Here is a 24,954-nt window from a genome sequence, read left to right on the forward strand (position 1 = left end):
CCCGGCACGCAGTCGGATCAAGTTTGCTTCATTGGCTCAGCATAATTGTTTCCTGCCTGCCTGCCTGCCTGTGGAAATGTACATGCAAATGGACAATGGACAGCGGGCTGGCTCCAAGCTCGATGCTCCGTGACATGTCCTGACTGGCGTCGACAGGCGATAATGATGCCCGGCTAAAGATCATCGAAGGTGGTCCCAGAACCAGGCTGAGTCCCAGCCCCAACTGGAGCCACTAATTGATTGACCTGCCCAATTTTATGGCCTGTCAGTGCCACTGATTGACTGATTGACTGACTGCCCGTTGTCCGTCCTGTCCTTCCGTTGCTGTAACTTTTAGTGCACGGCGTTGACCTCGAGATTGGTGCTGCAGCCAGCAGAATTGCTCCGCTTGGCTCCCATTTAATTGACCAATAAACCCGCGCACCAAACGACCAAATGAAGGACGGACAACTGTTTAATGTGGCGCAGCTTAAAGCCGAACAGAAAATAAGACAAAAATGTGGATGCTGGATGTGCGTTAAAGGATTCTTTCTATTGACTTGCGCTGCGATTCTTATTAGCAATTGATGTGCATACAAAATACAAATTAATTTTGTCATCCACAGGCACACACACACACGTGCTGCAAAGAAAGGAAAGGAAAGGAATTGCCACGCAGACATAATGCCAAACGTTCGAGTGGAGCTCCTATGCCAAATGTCAACCAGACGCTCTGCCATTCTGTGACTCATTCTCACACACACACACACGAGGAATGTCCTGCCATGCATACGAGAGGTATTCAGTCAGTCAGTCTGTCTGTCTGTCTGTCTGTCTGTCATTCAGTCAATGGGCGACATTTTGCTAACGTGAATTTCGCGAACGAATGGCTGGAAAAAAAAAAAAAAAGAAAAGGCTGCTCTAGGGGTGTGGCTTGGGGGTTCGGGTGTGTGTGCTCAACGATATTCCTGCCCCATTACAAATTCAATTACATGCTTAGCTACACTTTAGAGAAATTGAATTTTTATGTGCATTTATATTTAGTATATTTCCAGGCCCCAAAACCAATTGCGGCGCCACCTGTCAGTGGATGCAGGCGCTGCAGTTGGAGCTGCGGTTAGCTTTGGGATTCCAGCAGACATTTTCATAGTCGCATCGAGTCGACAGCTTAATCTTCGAGCAGTGCATAAGTGGAATTGAAACTGCCCCCCCCCCCCACATTGGGGGCATGTGGCATGTGCACACAATTGCGAAATGGATCTCTTCGGCTTGTCTAAGTGGGGCGACACCTTAATTATGAGAACAACAACAAAAAAAAGAAGTTAGAGGCACAGAAAACGAATGGGATGCATGCAACAAGGATGCGTGACTGACAGGAGTAGAAGCCATTGTCTTATCCAACTGCAACTGCAACTCCACTGCCGCTTGCTCCCTTCTGACGAAGTAAATTAGATTTTGGTTTTTGGTGAATGCCTGGGCCTGGGCCTGGGTCTGGGTCTGGCAGCAGCTGTAGGGATTCGCTTGTGGCATTGCCATTAATGTCGCCGGCACTGGCTCAACTTTTGTTTGGGGGCACGATCCGCACATGTTCAGCGCACGCACAGCAGCAGCATCGTTGCAGTGTGCACTGTGGCATTGGCTTCTCTCGGGTGGCAGCCACGATTCCCTCCCTCGCACACACGCTTATCTCTGGTAGAGGTCGGCCTTTAATGTTAAGAACAAAATGGCGAAATAACACGAAAGGGCACAGGGTTGGGGCTGGGGTTTGGCTTGAACTGAAACAATGCTCGAAATTATTATACCTCCCTGCTGCCTGCTGCCTGCTGCCACCTTTCTCTTTGTTCGCTCGCTCTTTAGCTGCAACATAATTTTTGGCCAACTCCCTAACGGCATTTAAGGGTCGCACCAACTTGTGCAGCAGTCCAAGGCAGTTGCCACAGCCAGAGATAGAGAGAGAGAGAGAGAGCGAGAGAGTCGTTGGTTAGGGCATTCACTCGTTTGCTGTGTCTTGCTGGCCAGGCATTCCGTTTCAATTTGTTGCAGTTACTTTAAACAATTACCAAGGCACACGAACAGCTGCAACATGGAAGAGCAAGAGGAGCACCAAGCAGCAGCAGCAGCAGCAGCCGCAGGAGGTCGCGCGTTGGTGACCCAAACAGCTCGAGTTTTGTTTCTCTTTTTTTGTCTTTTTTGGGGTATGGACAATGCTCCGACCATAATTTAATGATGTGCGCCAGTGGGGCGGGGTGGGGGCACATCTACTATGTGTTAATCTGTATAATTTATGCGACAATTGAGGCAAAAATGTCTCTCTCTCTCTCTCTGTCTGCCTCTCTTTGTGGTTGAGCTCGGGGCTTGATGATTTGATGAGGCTGCATATCAGACACATGCTCCCCTAACATCCGTTGCACATATTCCTCCTATTTCTCTGCCGTCTATCCTAAAAGCAATCCTCGGCCTAGAAGCAGCGCCTCACCTCCCTCCACCGCTCCACCGCTCCGCCGCTCCACCACTCTGCTACGTAAACGTGGCATACAAATTGCACTCATTTTAGTTTCTCACGTTTGTTGCATGTTGTACATGACTGCAACGCGCACGCACACAAATTGACACTCACTCAGGCACACACACACACAGAGATGTGTGGTGGTGTGTGTGGGGGGTGGGGGGTGGGGGGTAGGCCTCGTCGACCTCTGCTTAGTTTCAGTGCTCTTTTCGGGATACTACACCCCGAAGTCTGCCACTGGTATCCTGCTGGCGTCCTGCTGCTCTGTTTTCCTGTCGCTTCATCGGCATGCGACAAACGGAAATGTTGCTTTTATGCTTTAAATATGGCAACTTTGTGGTGTCGACACACACACACACACACACACACACACAAGCACACATGGACAGTACACACATTGGCATTGACGGTCGTGTCGATTGCACGTCTTTTCCTTCCAAAAGCAAAAGCAAAAGCTAAAGCTGCTCTCTTGCCATGCCTTTCTCTTTCTCTTTCTCTTTTTGTGCAGCTATCTCTATATGTGTGTGTGTGTGTGTGTGTGTGTGTGCGCCTGTCGAAGCGATCGACCATGAAGCCTTCATTATTGCATTTCATGATTTTGCGGTTCTTTATGCCCGTTCGTTCCTTCACAGACACACACACTGCAAAGCAGAGAGGCAGCGGCAGCGGCAGCGGCAGAGGCAGCGACAGCGACAGCGGCAGAGGCATAGCAAGAGATGGAAGAGGAACTGACTGCTCGCCCGGTCACCATGGCCAGGGACAGTGAATGAAGCTGAAGCTACAGCGTCTGCGTCTGCCTCTGCCATGTGCCATGTGTTTGGCCTGGCCGGGACTGGTGTCGACACTTTCACAACATTCCCCTCAAAAACCCAAAAACCCAAAAACCCAAAGCCCAAAATCATCTTCATTTAACCCAGACCCAGCTCCAGCCTCAGCCTTGGCCTCAGTCGCAGCCGCAGCCGCAGCCGCTGCCCGAGCCATACACCCAACAATAGTGACAAAGACATCACAGTCACAGGCTCAGATGCAGCTACGGCAACCCCAACAGCCACGACAATGGCCACGACTGCAGCTACAGCTACGGCCACGGCTACGGATTTCACTCACTCTTCATTCCGACTTGGATGTGTGGCGGCCGTTGGCTGTAGGTCTGTTGTCTGTCTGTGTGCTGCTTCCATTCAAATTTTCAATATTTTCTGTGTGTCGTTGGTCGTTATCACGCATTTCCTGCCATTTGCATCGCCACAGGGCCCAGGGCACAGGGCACAGGGCAAGGGAATTAGAATCGGTACCGGAATCGAAGCCCCACAAGACAGCAGCTCGACTCCACCAATTTGCCGCTTTTGCGGTTCTAGTCAAAACCAACGTAGAGCGCATTATGACGCACGAAACGGAACTCCCATTGAATGCTAAACCGATCATGGAGACCGCCTGTGTACAGGAAATCCGATTATGGCGAACAACGAGGACGGCACAGCAAATGCCGCAAATGGAAGGGGAAGGCGCGCAGACACAAACAAAGTTGCTGGGCAAGAGCAGGCTGAATAGATGCCAAATAAGACAAAGAAAGCAAGGGGCAATGATCACAGACAGCACGAGCTCATAGTAGGGATCGGCTTTAGAAATAATCTGCATGCATAGTCACATATGCATATGCACATATGTATGGATGTATGTATGTATGCATGAACACAAGATTGAGTGCAAAAGCAGTGGCCGGCAGCGTCATTTGATTTCTGTGCATAGATTAAGATATCGGGCAGCGCAGTCGGCACAGACGCACAGCGTAAAAGCTTCGTATGGCTTCGGCCTAAGAATAGAGAACCGCCGCCGCAGCGACAGAGACGCAACTTCGTGTGCTCGGCAGAGAAGCAAGAAACGTTTTTAGCTTCGTGTCTGCGCTGTCGCTGCATGTAAGTGTCAGTGCTTTAGGGTGGTTATGATCGTTCCCAATCGTTGGCGCTTGCTCTTCCCCCAACTTGCGAACTGTTCACGCGACCTTCGGTCTGCGACAAGAAGATCAGCAAAGAGGAGACAGATGGAGAAGCGAGGGTACGTGGTGAAGCTCGGTAACCAAGACCTCAGACGCTTGCAATCTAAAGCAGAGCTTAAAATGAGAGATCCAATTCAATTGATTCGAATGCCACAAAAGCTGTCAAAGTTTACTATGTAAATTATTAACTTAATATTAATGTTGCATAAGCCGTTTAAGCCACTTAACCATTTGCATGAGTAGGCAGGTCTTGGTTTTGGCCCCAAGTCCATGGATGACTCGCAGCAGCCGCACAACTCTGGAATCATGATTAAACACAAGTGCTGTAAATCAGGTTGCCGCCACTTCACCCATTATCCGGGCACTCTCAGTGATCGGGCATGGACTCTGCCCCACCTGCTGGCTGAGCTGTTCGTAATCCGAGAGGGAGAGCAAGAGAGAGAGAGAGAGAGAGAGAGTGGGAATGCTGTGGGAACGCATCGGATGGGGCATCACATTCAGCTGTTAATGCCACTGATTGCTAATAAATTGACAACCATTTCAGCATTTCCCAGAGCCCCAAGCCAAAAGGGCAGTCCGGAATTTACAGACACAAACACACACAGAAGGATCAGCAAATGGAATCACAGCCAGGAGTAGTCCGTGGTCCGTGGTAGTCCCTCCGTCCGCTCCCTCAATGAATATGCAAAAATAAGGTAAACAGTGAATAAAATCAAAATAAAAACTCATTTATCAACACGCATGCCACACACGGACACAGCCAGAGTGGCGGACAGACAGAGTCTATCCATCTCCATCGATAAAAAAAAATCAGAGAAAAACAGGAGAAAGAACGGACAGCGGACAACGGACAAATGTGAAGCTGAGCCGATGGCGGGCCCACTGGTTGCCCACGTGTTGGCCAAGGGAAAAGGTCACAAAAGCAGGTTAAGCTGCTTTTTAAATAATACGCACAACACGTTAATACACACAGGGACACAATCCATTCATCCTGCCAACCTTTCTCCACTCCTGCCCACCACAGAGCGAGTGCCCCACAGCGGAAGACAGAGACGGCAGCGCACCAACTGCATTTGTGTCCTGCTTGCCGTGTGCCACGTGCTGGCAACTCCACGGCCGACCAGCGACTGTGTGCATCGGCAGCTGGAACGACAGCCAACGAGCAGCAACGAGCCCACACGAAGCGTGAGACGAGCACAGTCCACCAATTCGTGGCGAGCCGAGCGCCTGGCAGACGGCACCGATTGGCGTTGTGCCGCCTTCGTCTTCGTCTTCGTCTTCGCCTGCCCGTCCCACCCACCGCCGGTGGACGGTTGACGTTGTGTCCGTAATCCGTTCGCTGGATTTTTTGAATTAGTTGCGTGTGGTAGCTTGTTGACATCAGTACCGGGTACCGGATGCGGATGTGGACACGTGCGTGGCTCGCAAATCTCTCGCCAAAATCTCACGACTTGACGCGTCTCTACAGTGCAGGGCATACCCGGTGATTCCCACACGTCTCCGGTTCACACAAACCAAAAGGAGAGAAACAAAACAAAAAATAAAAAAAAAACTCTACAAAAAAAATCTTCCACGATTTGTGTTGCATTTTTGTTTAGTTTCGCGGCTCTCAGTGTGTGTGTGTGTGTGTGTGTGTGTGTGTTGCTGGTGGTGTTGGTGGTGGTGAGTGATTTCTGTTCTTCCATTTTGCCCCTTTTTATTTTTTTTTTGGTTTGCCGCTGCAACAGTTGCAATTGCTTGAGGCCTGCACAACAACCAAAAGGCAAACCCGAAAATGCACAGAGCCCAAAAGTTCGGCCAAAGGCCGAACCCACGACCTGACCTGCGGTCGTCGATTGCCGGTTGCCCCCGCGGTCAATCATCGTCCGTTTAGCTTCGTTTTGTGGTCGCTTTGACGCGGTCGCGGGCAATTTGAAAGCCAACACCGAAACGCCGATTACGTTAAGTGCAGCAGCCATGCCCCCCCCCACCCATCCTGGATCCCCTATCATCAGCATACTCGTATCCGGCATTTGCTTTGGCTTCAGGCTGTCCTTTTTTGTTTGTTTGCCGCCACTCATGCCGCCGCTCTTCCTTTGTTTGCCAGCTCCAACCCACCCGCCAGTCAGCAGTTCTGCAATTAAAGACTCGCTAACCATCCACTCTTGGTGTGAAGAAATAGCAACAAAATAAAACAAAAACAAAAACAAAAACAAGAACCAAGAATTTACTTTATTAAATGATTGCCGCTGCGGATGAGGGCGCAACTCGGCTCGCCTGTTGCCGTCGCCTTTCAGCATTTTGGTGCATCGAGAGCAGAGCTTAGAGGACCAACGGCAGCTGCTCCGCGTGCGAACAGGTGAGTGTCCTTGGAGCTTATCTGCTTGGAGAGTGAGTCAGAGATCCGCTGCTGAGTGCGTTGCGCTCTTTGCTCCATGCTTTGGACATCCCTTGCGCATTCCTCAGCGTTGTGCATCAGCTGATAGGGATGCTGCAGGCCATACTCGAGGCTGCCATCCAGCTTCTGGCACTCCGCCTTGCTGATGTCGCACTCGGAATCGGTGTCTGTGCCACTTTCGGAGCAGCAGCGCATCTCGTGTGGCAGCAGTGCCAGGGATTCCTCGCAGCAGTAGCCCGGATTCCCCAGCTGCTCCTCAGCATTGTCGGCCAGCGGACTGTAGGCGGGTTCAACAGCATCCTCATCATCGTCTTCACGATCCGACAAAGCCCTAAAGGTTCGAGCTCCTTCTTCTGCCACAACCCCTTTGGCACCGTCACTTGTGTCGCCTTTGGTGGCCGGAGTGACCTCAGACTCCCGCTCGTCGTTTTCCTCACTGCTGATTTCCATGGAGCTGCCACGAACACGTCGACCGCCCATTGAGTTTTTTGAATTTGTTTTCGAATGCGTATTTGAAGTGCTTCGCCAAGACAACTGCGATTGGGGGGGGGGGGGGGATGTGGCACGTAGTCTTCCATTTCGTTTGATGCCAACTGCAGTTTTGCCTTTGCCTTCGGACTGCTGCCTCCTGACTCCTGCTGACACACACACATGGCAGTGACTACCGCAGCAAAGAGTTACATTTGGAATTTTATTTGCCACGAAGTTGCCACCCCGACCCATGCCGTGCTGTGTGTTGTTGTGTGTCGCTATCATTGCATCACTCTCACCCGCTGGCCAGTGGCTCAGCCAAGAGGCAGACTCTGACGGGGATTAGGCAACAAACTCAGCGGAGGGCAACCCCTCAGCCGTGCTCCCATTTGCCACTTTTGTGCTTTCGCCAGGGTGCCCCAGAATCCGCTCTGGCTGCACCACAATTTCATTTCGTGTTGCAATGCCCCCAATGTGCCAGCCTCTGTCCCGTGCTCCTTTCTTCCTACTTTCTATTCGCTTTCTTGTGTTGTGTCTGAAGCCAGCTGCCAGTTTCCAGTTTCCAGTTTCCAGTTCCCAGTTCCCAGTTGCCAAAACTCCTTCACAGATCCTTTTCAGCTTGCCGCATTAACGAACATAATAACCCTTTTCGCTCTCTCACTAATTACACACCGAATTTACTACAAACGAGCAATAAAAGTCATCATCAGCCGGGCAAAATCTCTGCCGCACAGCCACAGTCGACGCTTAAATGCAAATGCTCTTCTCTCACGCACAGCAAAAGGAGACAATGACAATAAATGGAAGACATTAATGCTAAGCGATCCGCAGAGCAGACAGCAGGAGCCAGGCAAACGATTGGAGCTGGAGTGACAGGCTTCACAGGCGGCAGGCGACATTCAATGACAATCAAATTGAAACAATAATGGGCAAAAAAAAAGGGGGCAGCAGAGAGCCAAGGCTCTTCCCCTGTCGTTTGGGGATTTCAGCAGCAGTTTCCGCTTCCGCCTTGGCCTTCACTTGCCATCATTTGAATACAACCATTTTTTTGGAGCTGCTCTAATTATTTGATGTGTCCCTTATGTGATCCCCCTATTCCCCTTGTGCACATTCCGTCACTCTCCACTTAAATCACACTCTCGACTCTCTCGCTCACTCGCTCTCCCTCTCTGGCAGTGGAGCAAATTTTACGCGACGTAATCGTAATATGATTATCGTACTACATAATCCACACCGTGCCCCAGACCCAGACCCAGACCCAGACCCAGACCCATGTGTGCCATGTGTGGGGATGTGTTAAATAACTTCCTTCCGGTGGCGACAACAGCAGCAGCCAGCAGAGTCCTTGCTTACCCTTTCCCCCCCCCCCCCCCCCCCCCCCCCCCGTTGGCAGGCTGTGTCGTGCTTCCGTCGAATGATGCCGCAGAAAATGTTCTAAATCTCATATCATCATTTACGCAGTCATTTTTAGGAAGCCAAGCTGCAAACGGAATGATGAGACGCAGCCACCCAGGGCAAAGGCAAAGGCAATGGCAAAGGCAAAGGTTAGACGCCACACAGCCGCCCAACCCAACCCAACCAGCCATTCCCCCTGCCATTCCGAGTCCCATTTCCATTGCCAGTTCTCCATTGCTCGTAATAAACAAAGCTTCAGCCCACAACTCATGCGAGCCAACTCTCAGCGAGGATGAAGGACTCCAACGACTGCGACAACTCCATGATGACTGTGGGCTCTGGGCTCTGGGCTCTGGGCTGGGGGGCACGTCCAACCGGATGTGGCTGTAGAGCCACTGAAGGGGCGACTCTTTCGGTCTCTGGGTCGAACTCTGTCTGTGTGTGTGTGTGTGTGTGTTGGGCGGAGGGGAGGTGTGTCCTTATTTTAATCTCGACACAAGTTAACAGCATTGTTGGCAGCCAGCCGCGTGCCATCCGTGAGCAGCAGCGATGCCTCCTCCTCAGACACTCACCCGCAGCCTCAGCCTCAGCTTCAGCTTCAGCCTCAGTCTCTCCCTCTGCCCTCATCTTCACATCAACATAATGCGCCCAGCTCCGGCATTCATCCTAACCGCAGCCAGCCTCTGCCTCTGCCTCTGCCTCTGCTCCTTCCTCGCTCCTTCAGTGACTTGGGCTGGCTGCTCCTCTGCCTTCAGTTTCAGTTTCAGTTTCAGCTACTGGCTTACGTCCCTGGCATCCACATTCTTGTCATTAGCAGTTAGCATTCAGACGGCATCCTGCCCAGTCCTCAGCCACTCGCCGTTTCCTTCTACTTCGTGCCTGTCGCCTGTCGCCTGTCGTCTGACGTTCATAATGTTATGATGGCTAAAAGCTAATTGCGTTTGTCTGTGTTAGTTGCCCCAAGTCCTGCTGCCTGCTGCCTGCTCCCAGCACCCAACGTGGCGGCATTAAGTGTCACTGGAGTGCGTGATCCTTGTAAGTCGTCGAGTTACACATGTTTTTTAACCTGCGGGGTTGTGGGGCCCACAGACAGCTGGCAGGGTGGCTTGGTAGAGCAAGAGATTTGGGGACTACGAGTACAGTCCTCCGGCTAGCTGCAGCGAGTAGCTGCCTTGATCCTCATATCAAGTTTGTGTGAAAGCTTTCATACAGTTTCGGATCACTTAATCAGACATTGACCAGCAACCTACTGGCCTCCTGGCTGTCACCTGTCCAGAACCCACTCCCCCTCCTTGGTTGACAAATCACCAAGTGACGCCATCGCGTTGACAACAGGAAGTGTCATCATTAACGAGCATCGGCATAGGCAAACATTTATCATTGGCCAACAGGCAGAAAGGGCAAACAAATGATGAGAGCACAAAAACGAAGGCGTCAAGAAGTTTTGGCAAATTAAATCGCAGCTTCAAATGGAGCGCCCAAGCAGAGGTTTGGCTTTGGGTTTGGGCAGGAAGCTGTGGGGCTGTTGCTGTGGCTGCTTAGTGGCTCTGGCTCTGGCTCTGCCTCTGTAGTGGTTCCTGGCAGCTGCTTGCTGGCTCCCCTTGCTGGGGAGTTTTGTTGCTCAACAAAAACCCACAAAATCAAGCAAAATCGTATTAAATAACAGTTAATTACAAACAAGGATACAGTTCCCCCCCCTCGGCCACAACCCCCGGGGAGTTTTCTTTGCAAATGCTTGATGCTGAATTAATTAATGATTCACTTGAATGATTGATTAGTTGCCTAAATGATTGAATTATGCGATCGCAGCGAGCAGCCAAATAGCCTTCAACCTGCTGCTTGTGCCTTACCCTCACCCAATGCCATCTCTGACCTTTTGGCCAATAACTCAAGCGGCCAACAAGCAATAAACAGGCTGCAAAATAGTATGCCAACAAAGAAAAGGCCGCAGACAAATTGATCAAAGTCAACGCTGGACATTGGCAAAAATCGGAACACAAAGCAGACAACACAGGCAGGAAATTAGCAAGCAAAATAGATGAAGAAATGTGCAGCGTGGCAGCCGCTCATTGGTTTTCGGTTGGCAACGAATCCTCGACAGCTGCCTGCTCCTCAGTTACAATTTGTAGGCAGTGTAATCGTGGGCAACAATTTGTGGCACACAAAAGTCAGTGCCGAGCTGATCCCATGCTGAGTTTTGGGGGTCCGTTACTCCGTTACGTTGAGAGGCAGACAGCAGGGCCCTTTGGTGTCGTTTCCCTGTCTTATTCGTGCATGCAGCTGCTTAAGGCTAAAGTCTCAGGTGATGTGTAATTAAGTGCAAGTTCTCAACTCCATATTTACGGCAGTCAGTAGTCCAGTGACCGTGCCCACTCCCCCTGCGGCTTATCAATCTCTGGCCATCGTCATTGCTCGCTCATTGCTGCTGCCGCTGCTCTCTGTTAGCAAACATTTCATTATTTGATTAGTGACATTCTGCACAGGCATTTGGGTGAAAAGATAAGGAATGCACATAGCCACAGAGCCAGGCAAACAGGAGGGCAAACAGGAACCGGGCCTGCACAGGACTGGACCCACTGCTGTGCTGGTCACTGGGCAAAGGGCCAAAAGTTGCAATTAAATTGGGGGGCTGGCAGTGCTCAGGCTCTGCTTTGGAGTCTAACATTAATGAAGTGAAATTTAAAGAGCTGCCGCCCACAACCCATGCCACAGATTGACTGAAGGCCGTCATCCAACAACCAACTGCCCCTCGTGGCATGTGTTCTTTTTGTGATTTTGGAAATTATCTTCGGGCAGGTGGGGGCAGGTCGACAAACTGCAGGACAATACCCAGCCATGTCCTGTCAGTCCTGCGTGGCAAAATAATTATATTTACTGGCTGCTTTTAATCACTTATACCCCCCCAATATACCACCCCCAATCCCATAGAGATACATTTTATATTACGTATACGTAGGAGTATTTGTTTCCTTTGCCATTTGCTGTGTGACTTCGCAATAGCTTCACATTTAGGGCTTAAGGGATTAGCTGAGCATTGGGCAAACGCCAATTGTAAAATTGTTTTGGCTGCCCGACGACTGTCAAGGAATTGCAAGAAAATCGAGTCCATTGAACGCACGGAGCGGATGATCATTAAAAAATCTAAAAACAAATTAAATGGCCATTGCCAGAGAACAATTAGAGCAAAAGGCATCGAAAAGGAAACGCATTCTCATGCATATTCAACTGCATGCAACATTAAAGTGGCGTTTATTTATTTATTGAAATCTTTTGTTATTTTTCTATGTATTTTCATTGCTTGCTCAGTTGTTGTCTTAGTTTCCTGAGTTGGCTTGGACTCGGACCAAGTAAATATAAAATGATGAAGTGCATTTTGTTGAAGCATTGAACAAATATTGATGAAAAGTTGTGGAACTGTTGTAGAAATTTCTAGGACATTTGTCTGGATTTATCGTGGAAATTTGAGAAATTTATTTGATATATTTGTGGAAATGCTGTGAAAATATTTTTAAGGGATTTTAGAAGAAGTTGAGAAACATTGTAGAAATATTGTGAAAATATTGGGCGAATATTTGTTGAAATATTGAACAAATATTGGTGAAATGTTGTAGACATTTCGTGCAAATATTGTCCAAATATTGAAGAGTTTTTTGTGTTTGTTGTGGAAATATTGTAGAAGAATTTTAGAAATGTTGTTGAAGTATTGTGGAAATATTGGTGAAATGTTGTTGAAATGTTGTAGACATTTCGTGCGAATATTGTCGAAATATTGTAGAGTTTTTTGTATTTGTTGTGGAAATATTGTAGAAGAATTTTTGAAATGTTGTGGAAATATTGAGAAAATATTTTTGAAATGTTGTTGAAATGTTGCAGACATTTCGTGCAAATATTGTCGAGTTTTTTGTATTTGTTGTGGAAATATTGTAGAAGAATTTTAGAAATGTTGTTGAAATATTGTGGAAATATTGGTGAAATGTTGTTGAAATGTTGCAGACATTTCATGGAAGTTATGTGGAATTTTTTTCGATTTATTGTGGTAATATTGTGGAACAATTTTAGAAATATTTTTGATGTATTGTAGAAAGATTGAAAAAAGTGTTGCAGAAATGTTGTGGACACATTGTTGAAATATTTTGCATATATTGTGGAAATATTGTAGAAGCATTTTAGAAATATTGTGCAAATATTGGCCAAATATTGCAGAATAATATTATGGAACTTAGTGCCCGTTTTTAGAGCAGCCAAAGGCGATCAAGGACCGTTCGTAGCCACACAATTGTTTACCCTTTTTCCCTCTTGTTTTCTCCATTTTCTCCATTTTCATCTGTTTAGTTGCTCTCTGAAATGTTGTTTCTTGTAGCTCTCTGTCTTGGCAAGGAAACTTATCCTCTTAATTGGCTCTAATAAGGGCTTAAAGGATTGCACACAAGTCAAAACAGACTGGGCAAATAACGAAGAACGGGTTCGGTTTCCACTGCCGCTGCCTCAGTCCCTGGTCCCAGTGCCAGCGCCTGTCCCACAATCCAATGCCAATCCACTCACTATCCAATGCCAATATTAGAAGCCATCGTGTGTTTCCCTTGTTTGGGCTCAGGGCTCAGGGCTCTGGGCTCTACTCTTTTGTCTGTCTGAGGCTGAGGCCTGGACTATGGCTCGGACTCCTCCCCTGTGTTAATTCAATAAAATGCTTAATAAAATTGATTGATTAGCTGCGGCAGAGAGAGCGAGAGAGAGAGAGAGAGAGAGAGAGAGAGAGACAATGCCACATGTTTATTCGAATCCAATGATGCCCGGGTTCCTCACTCAAGTGGGATGCTAAGCCCAGACTCACAAGGTACCCCCGAACGTTGCTTACATCTCTGTATCTTCGTGCCACATTTGAGATTCCTTTTGGCATTGTCCCGATTCTTCCCCACTCACACTCAGACTTCCACCAGACAGAACACATGTCCCAGTGCTAGTCCTGGTGCTGCTCCTGCTCCTAGTCGGAACTCCAGCTCCAGCTCCAGCTCTGTCTGTGTCTGTGTCTGTGTCTGGTTCTCTTATTGGTTACACAATTGTCTGTGCATTATTTGAGTTTGTGCCGGCATTTGTTATTTTGCTTTTATCCTTTTTAGCTGCCAGTGGATGGGAGGGAGTAAGTAATGCGATTGCATGGGGGGGGGGGGGGGGGGGGGGGGGGGGGGGGGGGGGGGGGGGGGGGGGGGGGGGCACATGGACTCGTACTCTGTGTGAACTGTGAGCGATTCGCGAATTCTTTTCCAACTGACAAGTGCCATGTGCCACCTACATTTCTATATGGATTGTACATGCATTTACTTCAATGATTTCTGCATTGCTCTGTCGCTATTTCAAGCGCTCTCTCTCTCTCTCTCTCTCTCTCTGTCTTTAAGGAATATTAAGGATATTTTGCCAAAATACCTACCTACACGACTCTAATGCTTAGGCTCCGCACGCGTCAAGCAAATGCATATTTGAATTGCATTAGGCACTCGTCTGTCGCTTCTCTCCACTCTCCACTCGTCTGTCGCCTCTCGCTTCTCGCTTCTCGCTGCTCGCCACTCGTTTCTCGCCCCTCTGTGTCTCGTTCTAGCTGCTTCTGGGTGCTGCTTTGTTGGTTTCCAATTATAATGTCACGCATTTATGCCTGCGCTTATTTACGAGTATTATTGTGCTGATGCGACACCCACTGCCGCCTGAAGGCAATATACAGGCCAAAGGCTCTGGCCACTCCTTTCTGCCCTCCTCGGTGTCCAATTAAGAGCCGAAGCTGCGTTGCTGCTGCTGCTGCTGGCAGGGATTTAGGCACGGATCGGTGGCAGGGGCTTCTGCCAGAGTGTGGCAACATCAGGTGCTATGCCGTTCGGACTGCTTGCATATTTGATTTGTGCATTTAAACATTTCAAACAGGCTGTGTCAACTCTGTTCACTCTGCTCCAAGCTCCAACTGCAACCCTAACCCCTGCCCCATCATCTACATCTGGCAATGGCAATGGCAATGGCAATGGCAGTGGCAAGTGCAAGCGACATTGCCTCATTGGAAATTCTCTTTAGAGTAATTTTAGTTATTATATTGCTTTGGCTTTGTTCATCCTTGTTGCTGTTGCTGTGGCAGACTGTGGCAGCAGTCTGTTGCCTGAAGACTGCTGTTGTTGCAGCTGCAACTTAACTCCTACCTGAGCATTATTTATTATAAATGATTAACAAGCAGCTATTTGGAGAGCAGAGACAGCAGGCCTCACCAGAGCCGTAAACAGAGACAGAAAGCCCAAAGCCCGGAGGCAGTGGCCGAGGCCGAGGCAAAGCCAAAGCCAGATCCGGATCCGGATCCGGAGACACAGACGGAGGCGGGCAGCAGCTGAGTCAAGTCGAGGCTCAATTTCGTCTCTCTTTCAGCAGCATCTCAATGCGGGCCCCCAGGCCGAGCTCTCTCTCTCTCTCTCTCTCTCTCTCTCTCTCTTTCTGTCTGCTATGTCACTCCGGTTACCGGTCTTAATCTGGGATATAAATGTTGGATATGTCGAAGGCTTTAAATGGAAAATGCGCCGCAAAAAGAAAAGGCTCATGCACACACGCTGAACTGAAATCAAATGCCAACTGCAGCCAGAGTACAGTAAGAACTCAAAAGTTGCAAGAACATGGAAAGAACACACACACACACACACACACACACACACACACACACGCACAAGTGCCTGACTGACTGGCTGGCTATCAAAAAAGTTATCCACTCGACACTGTTTGTCTTTGGTTGCCATAAAAGACGATGATAACTGTTCATGGCATGCGGTATTTGTATTCAACTTGAAAAACAGACAGAAATGCAGAGAGAGAGAGAGAGAGAGCAGCAAAGCTGGGCAAGAGAGTAAATCGGATAATAATAAAGGATCAAAAGAGGGTGGATGATGATTCAAGTTTAAGTTGGAAATGCAAGCGAGTGCCCACTGTACATATTTACATACACATTTACATATGTACATCCCTGTTTAGTTCGATTAAGTCATAACTTTGAAGTGTCGCAGCAACGAACAATTGCGCTCGCTCACAGCTGCCCCTCTTTACTCACTCACTCCCGCTCTGCAGCTCACCCACTCACTCACTCCCGCACTCTTTCTTCTCCTCCACAGCTAACGGCATGCCTGGCAGCAGCAGCAGCAGCAGCAGCAGCAGCAAAAGCGCGGAAGAAGCAGCGTAAATAAATATGATTAAGCTTAAGAATATATAATAATAATAGTAAAAAGAAATACAAAAAATAAAATAAGCAGCAGCAGAGGGAAAGTTCAAATGAAATAACGCAATATAAAAACATAAATAACGAAGAAGAGTACAAACAAAATAAAAGACAGAAGCAGCGCAGCGCAACGCAGCGCAGCAGAAGCAGAACCAGAACCAACAACAGCAAGCAGCAGTCGAAGAGGGGAAGAAATCACGCAACAAGCAAAAGAGGGGAAGGTGCAGCGCAGCTCAGGCAAGCGAAAGGCGCAGGCAACGGCGAAGGCGAAGGCGAAAAAGGTGAATCATACATTTGGCCTGCTGCAAAACGTGAAGCAACGGTACAAGCAGCAGGAGAAGCAGCAGCAGCAGCAGCAGCAGCAGCCAAAGCAAGACGCAGAAGAGACGCAGCAGCAGCCAAAGCAACAAGAAGAAGGGAGACAGCGACAGCGACAGCAGCAGCAGCAGAAGCAGCATCACCCCATCCAGTCGTAGTCGGAGCCGGAGAACGGGAAAACGAGAAGAGCAGCAGCCGGACAAGAGAGAATCGAGCTCAATTACGCCGCCAAACTGTCGTGTCAGCAAGAACGTGAAATGTGCAATTCCTGGCTGCTGCTCATAATTGCGCTCTCCGTTGTCGTCTGCCTGTGGAACTCGCAATACACCGAAACATCCAAATCATGCCCAGCCGAGTGCATCTGCTTGTCCCAGACTCAAGTAAGCTTAACAATCTACTTGTACTGCAGTGGTGCGTGTTGCCCGCTAAGCCCAAAACTGCCACACTGGTTCGCATGGGTACGAAAAAGTGTTCCATGGAGGGCCTGGCTTATGGCAGAAACAGCACTACTGAAAGTACATAAATAGTTTCTAGCAATAGTTTTAAGCAATTTTGATATATTTGTGCCACAACTGACTGTCGTGTGTGGTGGCAAATATTAATTTATATATTTATAGGAGAGATTTCCCCTTTTGTTCTACAAAAAGATGAGATACCAAAGATTTGATTCGCACAGAACTCGCACCAGTGTTGGCAAACGCACTGCGCACCACTGTAAAGTCGCAGGAGCGGGTTTAGTTTCGTTGTGCAGTTGTATGCAGAACCATCATCATCATCAGCGGCATTCGACTCAAAGGCACAGAAGATCTCTAGGGAGTCGGTGGTCAGGCAATGGCCACAGTTGCTCCGGCTACAGCTACGGCTCCCATACCCGACCCACTCCAGTGATGAGCACAAAAATTAAATCGAAAATGCAGGGAAATGGTTATTTTTCTTTTGTTTCCTGGAGTGCCATTTCCCTTGCTCTACTCCTGCTACTCATCCTGGGCAGCTGTGTGGATTTGAAATGCCTTGCCATGCCTTGCCACCGTCACACGCCACACGCCACACTCCTCCACTTGTTACATTCGCATTCCCCAGCATCAACCATTCCATGTTCATGCCCATGCCCATGCCCCTACCCATTACCATTGCTTCATTCCTCCATTCCCCGCCCATTCTCACAGCCTTTGTGTCTGCGCCTCTGCCATGGCAGTATTCAATTGTGTCCCACGAGGGGCTTGGAGCACGCTTAATGCGCATCCTTATTACCAGTGGGAACGTTGCCATCGTCATTTTTACCAAATTGAGAACTTAAGTGATTTCATTATTCCAGATTATGGACAATGCAATGATTTACTCAGCTCTCTTCCCCTTCCCCTCACCCTTCCTCTCTCTCTCTCTCTCTTTTTGTCTCTTCACTCGGAGCCCTCCCAGGCGCTTGGCAGCCCGTCGAAATGAGTTCAGGCCAAAGGTCTCCGTATCCTTTCGTTACAGTTAACTGTATTTAAGATGCGAAATTAGTTCAGTTCCTACCCCCCACATCTATCTCTCTCTCAGCGAAATGCCAAAGAAAAAGGAAGGAAAAAAAAGAAAAGGTAACAAAAGTGTAGCATACTTTTTTGGGTCACTTGCAGTCCCAGCCACCAGCCAGCAGCCGGTTAAAGTTCAGCGAACAATAGACTTTATAACCGTGTCGCCGCTTGGCCTCGCAACTGCAAAATGCATGGAAATGAAATTTCATTAAATCGAACAACGCAACCGAAACAGGACCGAAAACCAGTGCCAGCATAGAGTTTCCCCCTGCGAAAAGCTGCAGAGAAGAGAAGAAAAGAGAAGCCTTAACCGAACAGCAGAGCAGCAGAAAATCAGAGCAGATGAAAACCCCATAGAGCAGGACAGCATAGAGTTTCTGGTAAATGACAGAGAACTAAAACCGGAACAGGCCATGGACAAGAACCTTAAGAAACCCTCGAAAAGGAACAGAACTCAAACGCAGCCAAAGCCAGCACCAAAGCCAGAATCAGAACCAGAACGTAATGGAATAGTAGCAGCAATACAGCAACAAAAAATAAAATAAAATAAAATATAAAAAACAGCACGGGGACAGGGACAGGGCAGGAGCAGGAGCAGAAGTGTAAGCGGCAGAGAGAGTCACAGAAGTCAGTCGCAGAAGTGAAAAGCGAACGGGAAAGAAAGGAAACTTTTAATTCGTTCATTTAAAAAGGTGAAGCGTATGAAAATTGTGTAAACGTCGCGCAAGAAGTGCAGCGCGGCAGGATGGGGCAGGATTCGGGTAGGGGCTGATGTAAGAACAGGTAAGGCAAGGCAAGCCAAGGCAAGGCACTCCGTGTGGCCATCAGGGGACTGAGCAACGTGACAAGCGATAGACAGTTATGCACTGTTTCCCCCCCCCAAAGATAGAGCCTCAGACACAGACAGAGAGTGAGAGATGGGCAGAGACCCTTTGCTGTTGCGACACAAACACACACAAAGAGGACAGACAGACAGCTTGGGCCTGGGCCTTTGCCTGGGGAAACGCACACATCAGCACATAATAGTTATAAAAAATGAAGGCCCCACCAAAGCAGAATGGCCAAGAGGAAAACAATGCTAGACAGTAGTCGGTTGCTGCCGCTCCTCCAGCGACGTAGAAAAAAGAATTCGATTTAATTTTATTTTCAGCAATAAAGCCACAAATTCAATTTTGGCGCCACCCATCAAACCAGCATCAGCCCCTCTGTCATCCCTGTTCTGATTGCCCTACGGCTGTCCGTTGTCCGCTGTCCGCTGTCCGCTGGCCAAGGGCGGGCGGTGTACATGTCATAAAGCAAGCCAAAAACTGATTAAGAACGAAAACCTTTGATGAGTCCAACACAGACATAGTGCAGAAAGATGGGCCGGGGCCAGGGGCAGGGGCAGGACCACAATTTGGAATGAGAAAAATAAACAACAAAGAAAAAGAGCGAGCGAGCAGCTTGAGCTCAGAGCTGGAATAGGGACAAGGACAAGGTTCATGGAACTAATGGAATTTCAGGCAAATGCAACACAAAAATGTTGTCTAAGAAATTAACAAATTAAACTCAAGACAGTTTTGATTTTAGTTTAGTTTTAGTTTAGTTGCATTGAGAGAATGTTCCTTAAAAGCCAAAAAAGAGTAAACAAAACGTGGAGACACATAAAGAAGAGATTGGCCAACCAAACTGCATTGAAAAATGCCAAAAAAGCAACCAGAAGCAGGCACTAAATGTTGACAATTTTGCGACTTAAACGGAGATCACAATGCCCTGTAGGGCACGTGCATCAAAGGAAGTTTTTAAATCATTTCAATCATTGATGTTGAAACCCCTGCAAATATCCAAAGAAAGTCTTCTTCCGCCCCAAAAAAATCCATAAAAAATGATGAAAAACAAATTGAATTTACTTTAAGTATTCGCTCAAAATACCAGCTCAAAGGCAGTCCAAAAAGTGCTCCAAGTGAAGCAAATAAAATCTGCACAAAATCTAAAAAAAATCACAAAACTCTCCAACTAAATTGACTTTCTTTTGCCACTCTCTTTCTGCAGGTGCTGTGTAACACGGGCGGCCTCGAACAGATACCGCTGCGCCAGCTGCCGGCGACAGTGGAGAACCTGGCGCTGACCAAGAACAATTTTCCAATCATTAAGCCAGACTCGTTCGCCGGCCTGCGAGCGCTCAAGAAGCTCTCCCTGGATGGCAACAATATTACGCGAATCAAGCAGTTCGCTTTCCGCGGACTGCCGCGACTCAAGGAGCTCTCCATACAGTACACACCGCTGCAGACTGTGGCCCAGTTTGCCTTTGCCGGACTGCAGAATTTGTCCACGATTCTGCTCAGCCACAATCAAATACAGCGGATCGAGGGCAATGCCTTTGCGGGCACATCGAACATCAAGCTGATCCTGCTGACGAACAACCCACTGATACGCATCGACAGCTCGGCCTTCTCCAGCCTCACGAATGTGGGCCACTTGATACTGCCATCGGGCATCAGGAGCATCGAGCAGGATGCCTTCTTCGGCATGGATGCCGTCGGGCTGCTCAAGCTGGCCTACATGGACCTCAAGGAGATTGCTCCGTTCACCTTTCGGGGGCTGTCCAATGTGCTGCTGCTGACGCTGCAGGAATCCGACTTGGGGGTCATCTGTGCGGACGCCTTCACGGGCCTCACCCAGGTGGAGACGCTGCAGATTCTGAACAATAAAATCGACTCCATTGAGGAGCTCAACTTCACGAGCACGGCGGCCATTAAGCACTTGAAATTCTATGGCAATCATGTGCTGGAGACACCCGATCCCAACGCCATCATCGTCGACGGTGTCGATCACCTGCAGCTGATGAATAATCACTTCCCCTGCGGCTGCCACATTCACACCCTGCTGGACGGCCCCCTGGCGGAGGGTGCCCACAATCTGAGCGATTTCCTGCAGAAGAACTTTTGCATCTCGCCGCTGGAGGTGAACGGCCGCGTGATGAGCGAGCTGGACATCGACTCGATTGGCCGCTGCTCCGATCAGCTGACAAAGGGCAACTTGGGCAGCTCCGCTGCCTCGCTGGCGCTCAGCATTAACTCCATGTTCCTCATAGCCGCCGCCAGTTGCGTGGAGTGGCGTCATGTCCGTCAGCTGGCGACACGACTGCTGCAGCTGCTCGGCCATGTGGCCTGGCGACGACGCAGGAAACGACGAAAGTGCCAGCAGTAGGCAGCAGCCACAGCTTGCTGCAGGACCGTCTGGTAGGTAGCAGCCACCAGGTGTAGTCTGTAGGAAAATAACCGGAGGGCAGCAGCAGCAGCAGAAAGATTTCTCCACATCATTCTAATGTCTCTCGCTGGAGCTCTAATGTTGGCCAATGCAGTGCCAAAATTCCATTCGCATTTCGTTTCCCTTGCGGCCATTGCACTGCTTGCAATTGCACTGCTTGAATCGCTTGAATCGGCTACAGTGCACTGCCAAACATCACTTTTTGGGCTACAATTTCATTGTGAAGAGCTTCAAGTGTGTGTGTGTGCGTGTGTGCGTGTGTGTGTGTGGCAGTGCCATCGGGTTGCTTAGCATACAAAACGAGAAACGGAAATTACAAATTCTATTCACTCGCCCCGACTGTGGCACTCTAATTCGTTGCCTGGACCCGGCATTCCACCCTGCGGCAAAACCCATTTAGCCTTGCAGCAGACGTAGCCACTTTGATGGAGACGTTCGGCGGGTTGAGGGGGGGTGCTTCACGGGGCTATACTTTAGCCGCTTATCGCAAAAGGATTTAGATTTATCTTAGTTGATTATGATGCTCGGACCCGACTCGACTCTCAGCTCTTTTCGGCTGGACTTTTGTGAGCTCAAAAACAAATGCCCAGAGAAAATCATTGAAGGAAATTAAAACTTTGTTTACTTTCGAAAACGGGGAAAAGCGGAAAAGCGCACAAACACACACACACACAAATTTCATTCAGCTTTTGGGACATTTGCATTGGATTTGCTTTTGCTTGTGCTTCTGCCTTTTTTCTTGGCATTTTCTTAGGGTTTTTCGTTTCCTTTTTGGCCACATTAGTTGGCCTATTCACTTAATCAGTTCTAGGGCTAATTGAAGGACAGCCTGCAGCAGCGGATGAGCGCCACTTAAAGACTTAAAGCCACAGCAGAAAAGGACTCCAGCGGTGGAGGACGCTGTTCGGACGTGCAATTGTCGCCAACAGTTCTGCACAGTTCAGTTCGTGTCCAGTGGCCAGCTCTGCGAATGTGGCCAGCTTAACACGTTCCCAGGACATCCACTTGGCAGCAACCACTTGAATGGTGCACCACCACACACCCACACACCCACACACCCACACACAGACTCTACTAAGTTTGACCATCGTTGTAGGCGCACTTTGCTCTTTGCCGCTGGCTTCGGCCGCCCTCACTCGTCCGCAGATCGTTAACTTAATTGTTCCGCTTGAAATGCGAAAGCTGCCATCGCCATTGTTGCGACTGATAGTCATGAATGGGCGGGGCAATGGGACACGCCCCCTAGACACAGGAACAAAAAAAAGGACACACAGCAACAGCCAGAAACTGAAACTGAAAACAGGAATGCAATAAAATTGGCGTGACTAACTCGACAGCACAGCGCAGCACTGGAACCGTGGCAGCAGATGAGCTGAGTTGAGGCTCGAGTTCAGGCAGGAGCCAGGAGCAGGCGGGCAAGTCGTGCGTGCCTCGGCCAACGTTGATGCTGTCATGCAATCAGCAAATAGGCGACCGCAGCAAAAGTCGCGTAATTAACGCGAGGCCAACAGTGGCCCGTGGCTGAGTTTGGCATTGGGCATTGGAGCACCAGCACCAGCACTCACTCATTCTGTTGCCAGTTCCGTTCCAACATCCTCAAATTGGAGTGCGCCACCCTTTGCCCTTTCGAGCTGTGATTAATGTTGAGTCCAGGGTCCAGGCCGGGCGATAAATAAAATCAGCGACAACGCGACATAAAAACTTAGCAAACGGAAAAGTGAAATGCAATTGGGAGACAGTTGCAAATTGAAAGGACTAGAAAAAGAATCATATCTAGCCAGAGATGTGGAACTTTGAATGGGCTGAGTTCCCTCTCAAATTATTTCTAATATTTATGTGTAGCTTCTCACCTTTTCAAGTCCATCTTGGGCGTAACTTCTGACTGCCTCCAATGCTCAGACTCAGGCTGCACTCTGCACAGCCACTTACCAGCCAGCCTGGTAAAATAAATTATAGCCAAAACCACAATGACACACTACAGGGGATGCGCCTTTGGCCAAGCCTCTGGCTGCTGCTGCCTGAAATATGACAACGGCCAGTGGGGCACGTCCATTTGCGTTTCGCTGCACATTTTGTATGCTTTCTCTTGCTCTATCGCTAAATTTATTGAGCTAATACAAAATTTAATCAGCCGCCCCCAGAAACCCTTTCCCCCACTCTCTCCCTCGGCCACTTTTTGTGCCCTTTTGTGCCTGCTTTCTCTGTGTATTATCAGACTCGACTCGCACATAAATAACTGAAAGTAAGGTCCAAGGACTGAAGTCTGGGTCCAAGGTCGGGGCTGGCTGCTTGTGTGTGGAGCAGCTGGCGGCAGAAAAGGATTTGCCATTGGTCCTTACAGTTCATTTAAAGTCAAGGAGTCGCACATAAATTTCCATGCACATAATTAAACTACCAAATGACAAAGCAAAATCGTTAAATCGAGGTCAAAATGAGGCGACAATGAACGGGTGGGGGAGTGAGGAGTGGGCCACAGCACTGGGAGGATTTGGGGAGTCGTCAGCAAATTTGGTGCTGGCGGTGGTGGCCAACAAATGCCAATAAAATATGCAACCAGATGACCCCGGCCCACAAATAATCCAACCCGAGGCCCAGCTGCTAATTTTGTTCTAGGCCAACCCCCCACCCGCGTGTGTTTATCTAATAGCAAAAATTATGAAAATCTATGTGGGTGTCCTGTCAATTAACGTCGAAAGGCAATGGACTCGAAGGACGGGCACGCAGACATTGCCATATGTGGCACTGGCAGGACAAAGGACAGACGCAATGACAGATGGACACACGAGGCGTATGAGCAATGCGGGCAAACAGCAAGAGCAGGAGCAGGAGCAGGAGCAGCAGAGGATAATAGCCAAAGGATCAAGCACTGGCAGCAATGACAGGAAGGGGGCAACACAAAGCTGCATTAAAAACTTCAACTGCAAACGTTTAGCCAGCATACGGCCTGGCCTGTTGCCTGCTCCGGAAAGGATTAACTCAAAGCAAACTCAATTTGGCATTTAAAAAGTGTTTCCTGCATGCCTTTAAGCAGCTCTCGCAATGAGTTAAACATGCCCTAAGACGCAGACGCTGCTGTCGCAGGACTAATTTCGGTTTTAAGTTGCTCAATTTTTAGTCTGCAGCTGCAGCCAATCGATAGGAAGAGAATTTGTCGGGTTTCTTTTGGCAAATTAAATTCAGCTAATTGCTGGCTGGCAGTGGATAGAACTGCTGCTAATCACTCCAAGATCCAGCCAGGGGCAGGCACAGGGTTAAGTGCGGGAGTGAGGCAGAACTTTATCGACGCGATTTTGGCCGCTGACTGGCACTGAGATTGCGACTGACATCGAAGGCTGAAGGCCAAGGATGGGGCGGGGCTAAAAATGCTTAAGTAAGCTTAGGCACACACACACATACACACACGGCCATAAAACATTTCTACACATGTGCGCCCTTTTGTATGCTACACTGAACCTCACCGAGAAGAGTAACGGCCGCAGCTGGGTAGAAGAAGGAGCGGCAGCAGCAAATGGAGACTGAGAGACTGAAGCAAGCCTGAGGGGGCCAAGGCAGAACCTCGCCAGCGGGCAGAATCACTTGCAAAGAGGAGCACAGGAGAGCAGGCGCCGGCTCAACAATTTAAAAAGTTAAAAAACTTTCCTTTTGGCTGTCTTTAAAGCCTTTAAGTATTTTAATTATGTAGGATTTGAGTTTGCTGTTTCAGTTTCCCTGTTGAGCCCATGGCCTAAAGCCTACCAAAATTTGTGTAGATGTCAGCGAAGAATGGAAGCTGGGAGGCAGCAGGCTGACTGCCAACTAATTGAAAAATCGCCTATGCCCGGAGCACGACTTTGTCTCAGTTGGCCAAAAGTTTTCAATGTGTGGAGGTGTGGAGGCAACGGCAAGTGCGTGCGTGTTGCATGCAGAGGGAGAGAGTGAGTG

General features: G+C 48.9%; 1 protein-coding gene across 1 annotated transcript; it reads left to right on the forward strand.

The window, feature by feature from the left end:
* Nucleotides 1-16,393: 16,393 nt before the first annotated feature.
* On the forward strand, nucleotides 16,394-20,973 carry LOC117580902 (chondroadherin). Its single transcript, XM_034267662.1, has 2 exons — nucleotides 16,394-16,650; nucleotides 19,816-20,973. The coding sequence occupies exons 1-2, from the start codon at nucleotides 16,528-16,530 to the stop codon at nucleotides 20,971-20,973; spliced, it is 1,281 nt and encodes a 426-aa protein (XP_034123553.1). The 5' UTR covers nucleotides 16,394-16,527.
* The last annotated feature ends 3,981 nt before the right edge of the window (nucleotides 20,974-24,954 follow it).

Source organism: Drosophila guanche, unplaced genomic scaffold (genome assembly GCF_900245975.1).
Source record: "Drosophila guanche unplaced genomic scaffold, DGUA_6, whole genome shotgun sequence".
Lineage (NCBI taxonomy): Eukaryota > Metazoa > Arthropoda > Insecta > Diptera > Drosophilidae > Drosophila > Drosophila guanche.

Bases quoted from the DNA above. Each gene is read 5' to 3' on its own strand.
- LOC117580902 (XM_034267662.1), top strand. From the start codon at position 16,528: ATGTGCAATTCCTGGCTGCTGCTCATAATTGCGCTCTCCGTTGTCGTC. The intron at 16,651-19,815 runs GTAAGCTTAACA...CTCTTTCTGCAG, and splicing joins TCTGCTTGTCCCAGACTCAA to GTGCTGTGTAACACGGGCGG.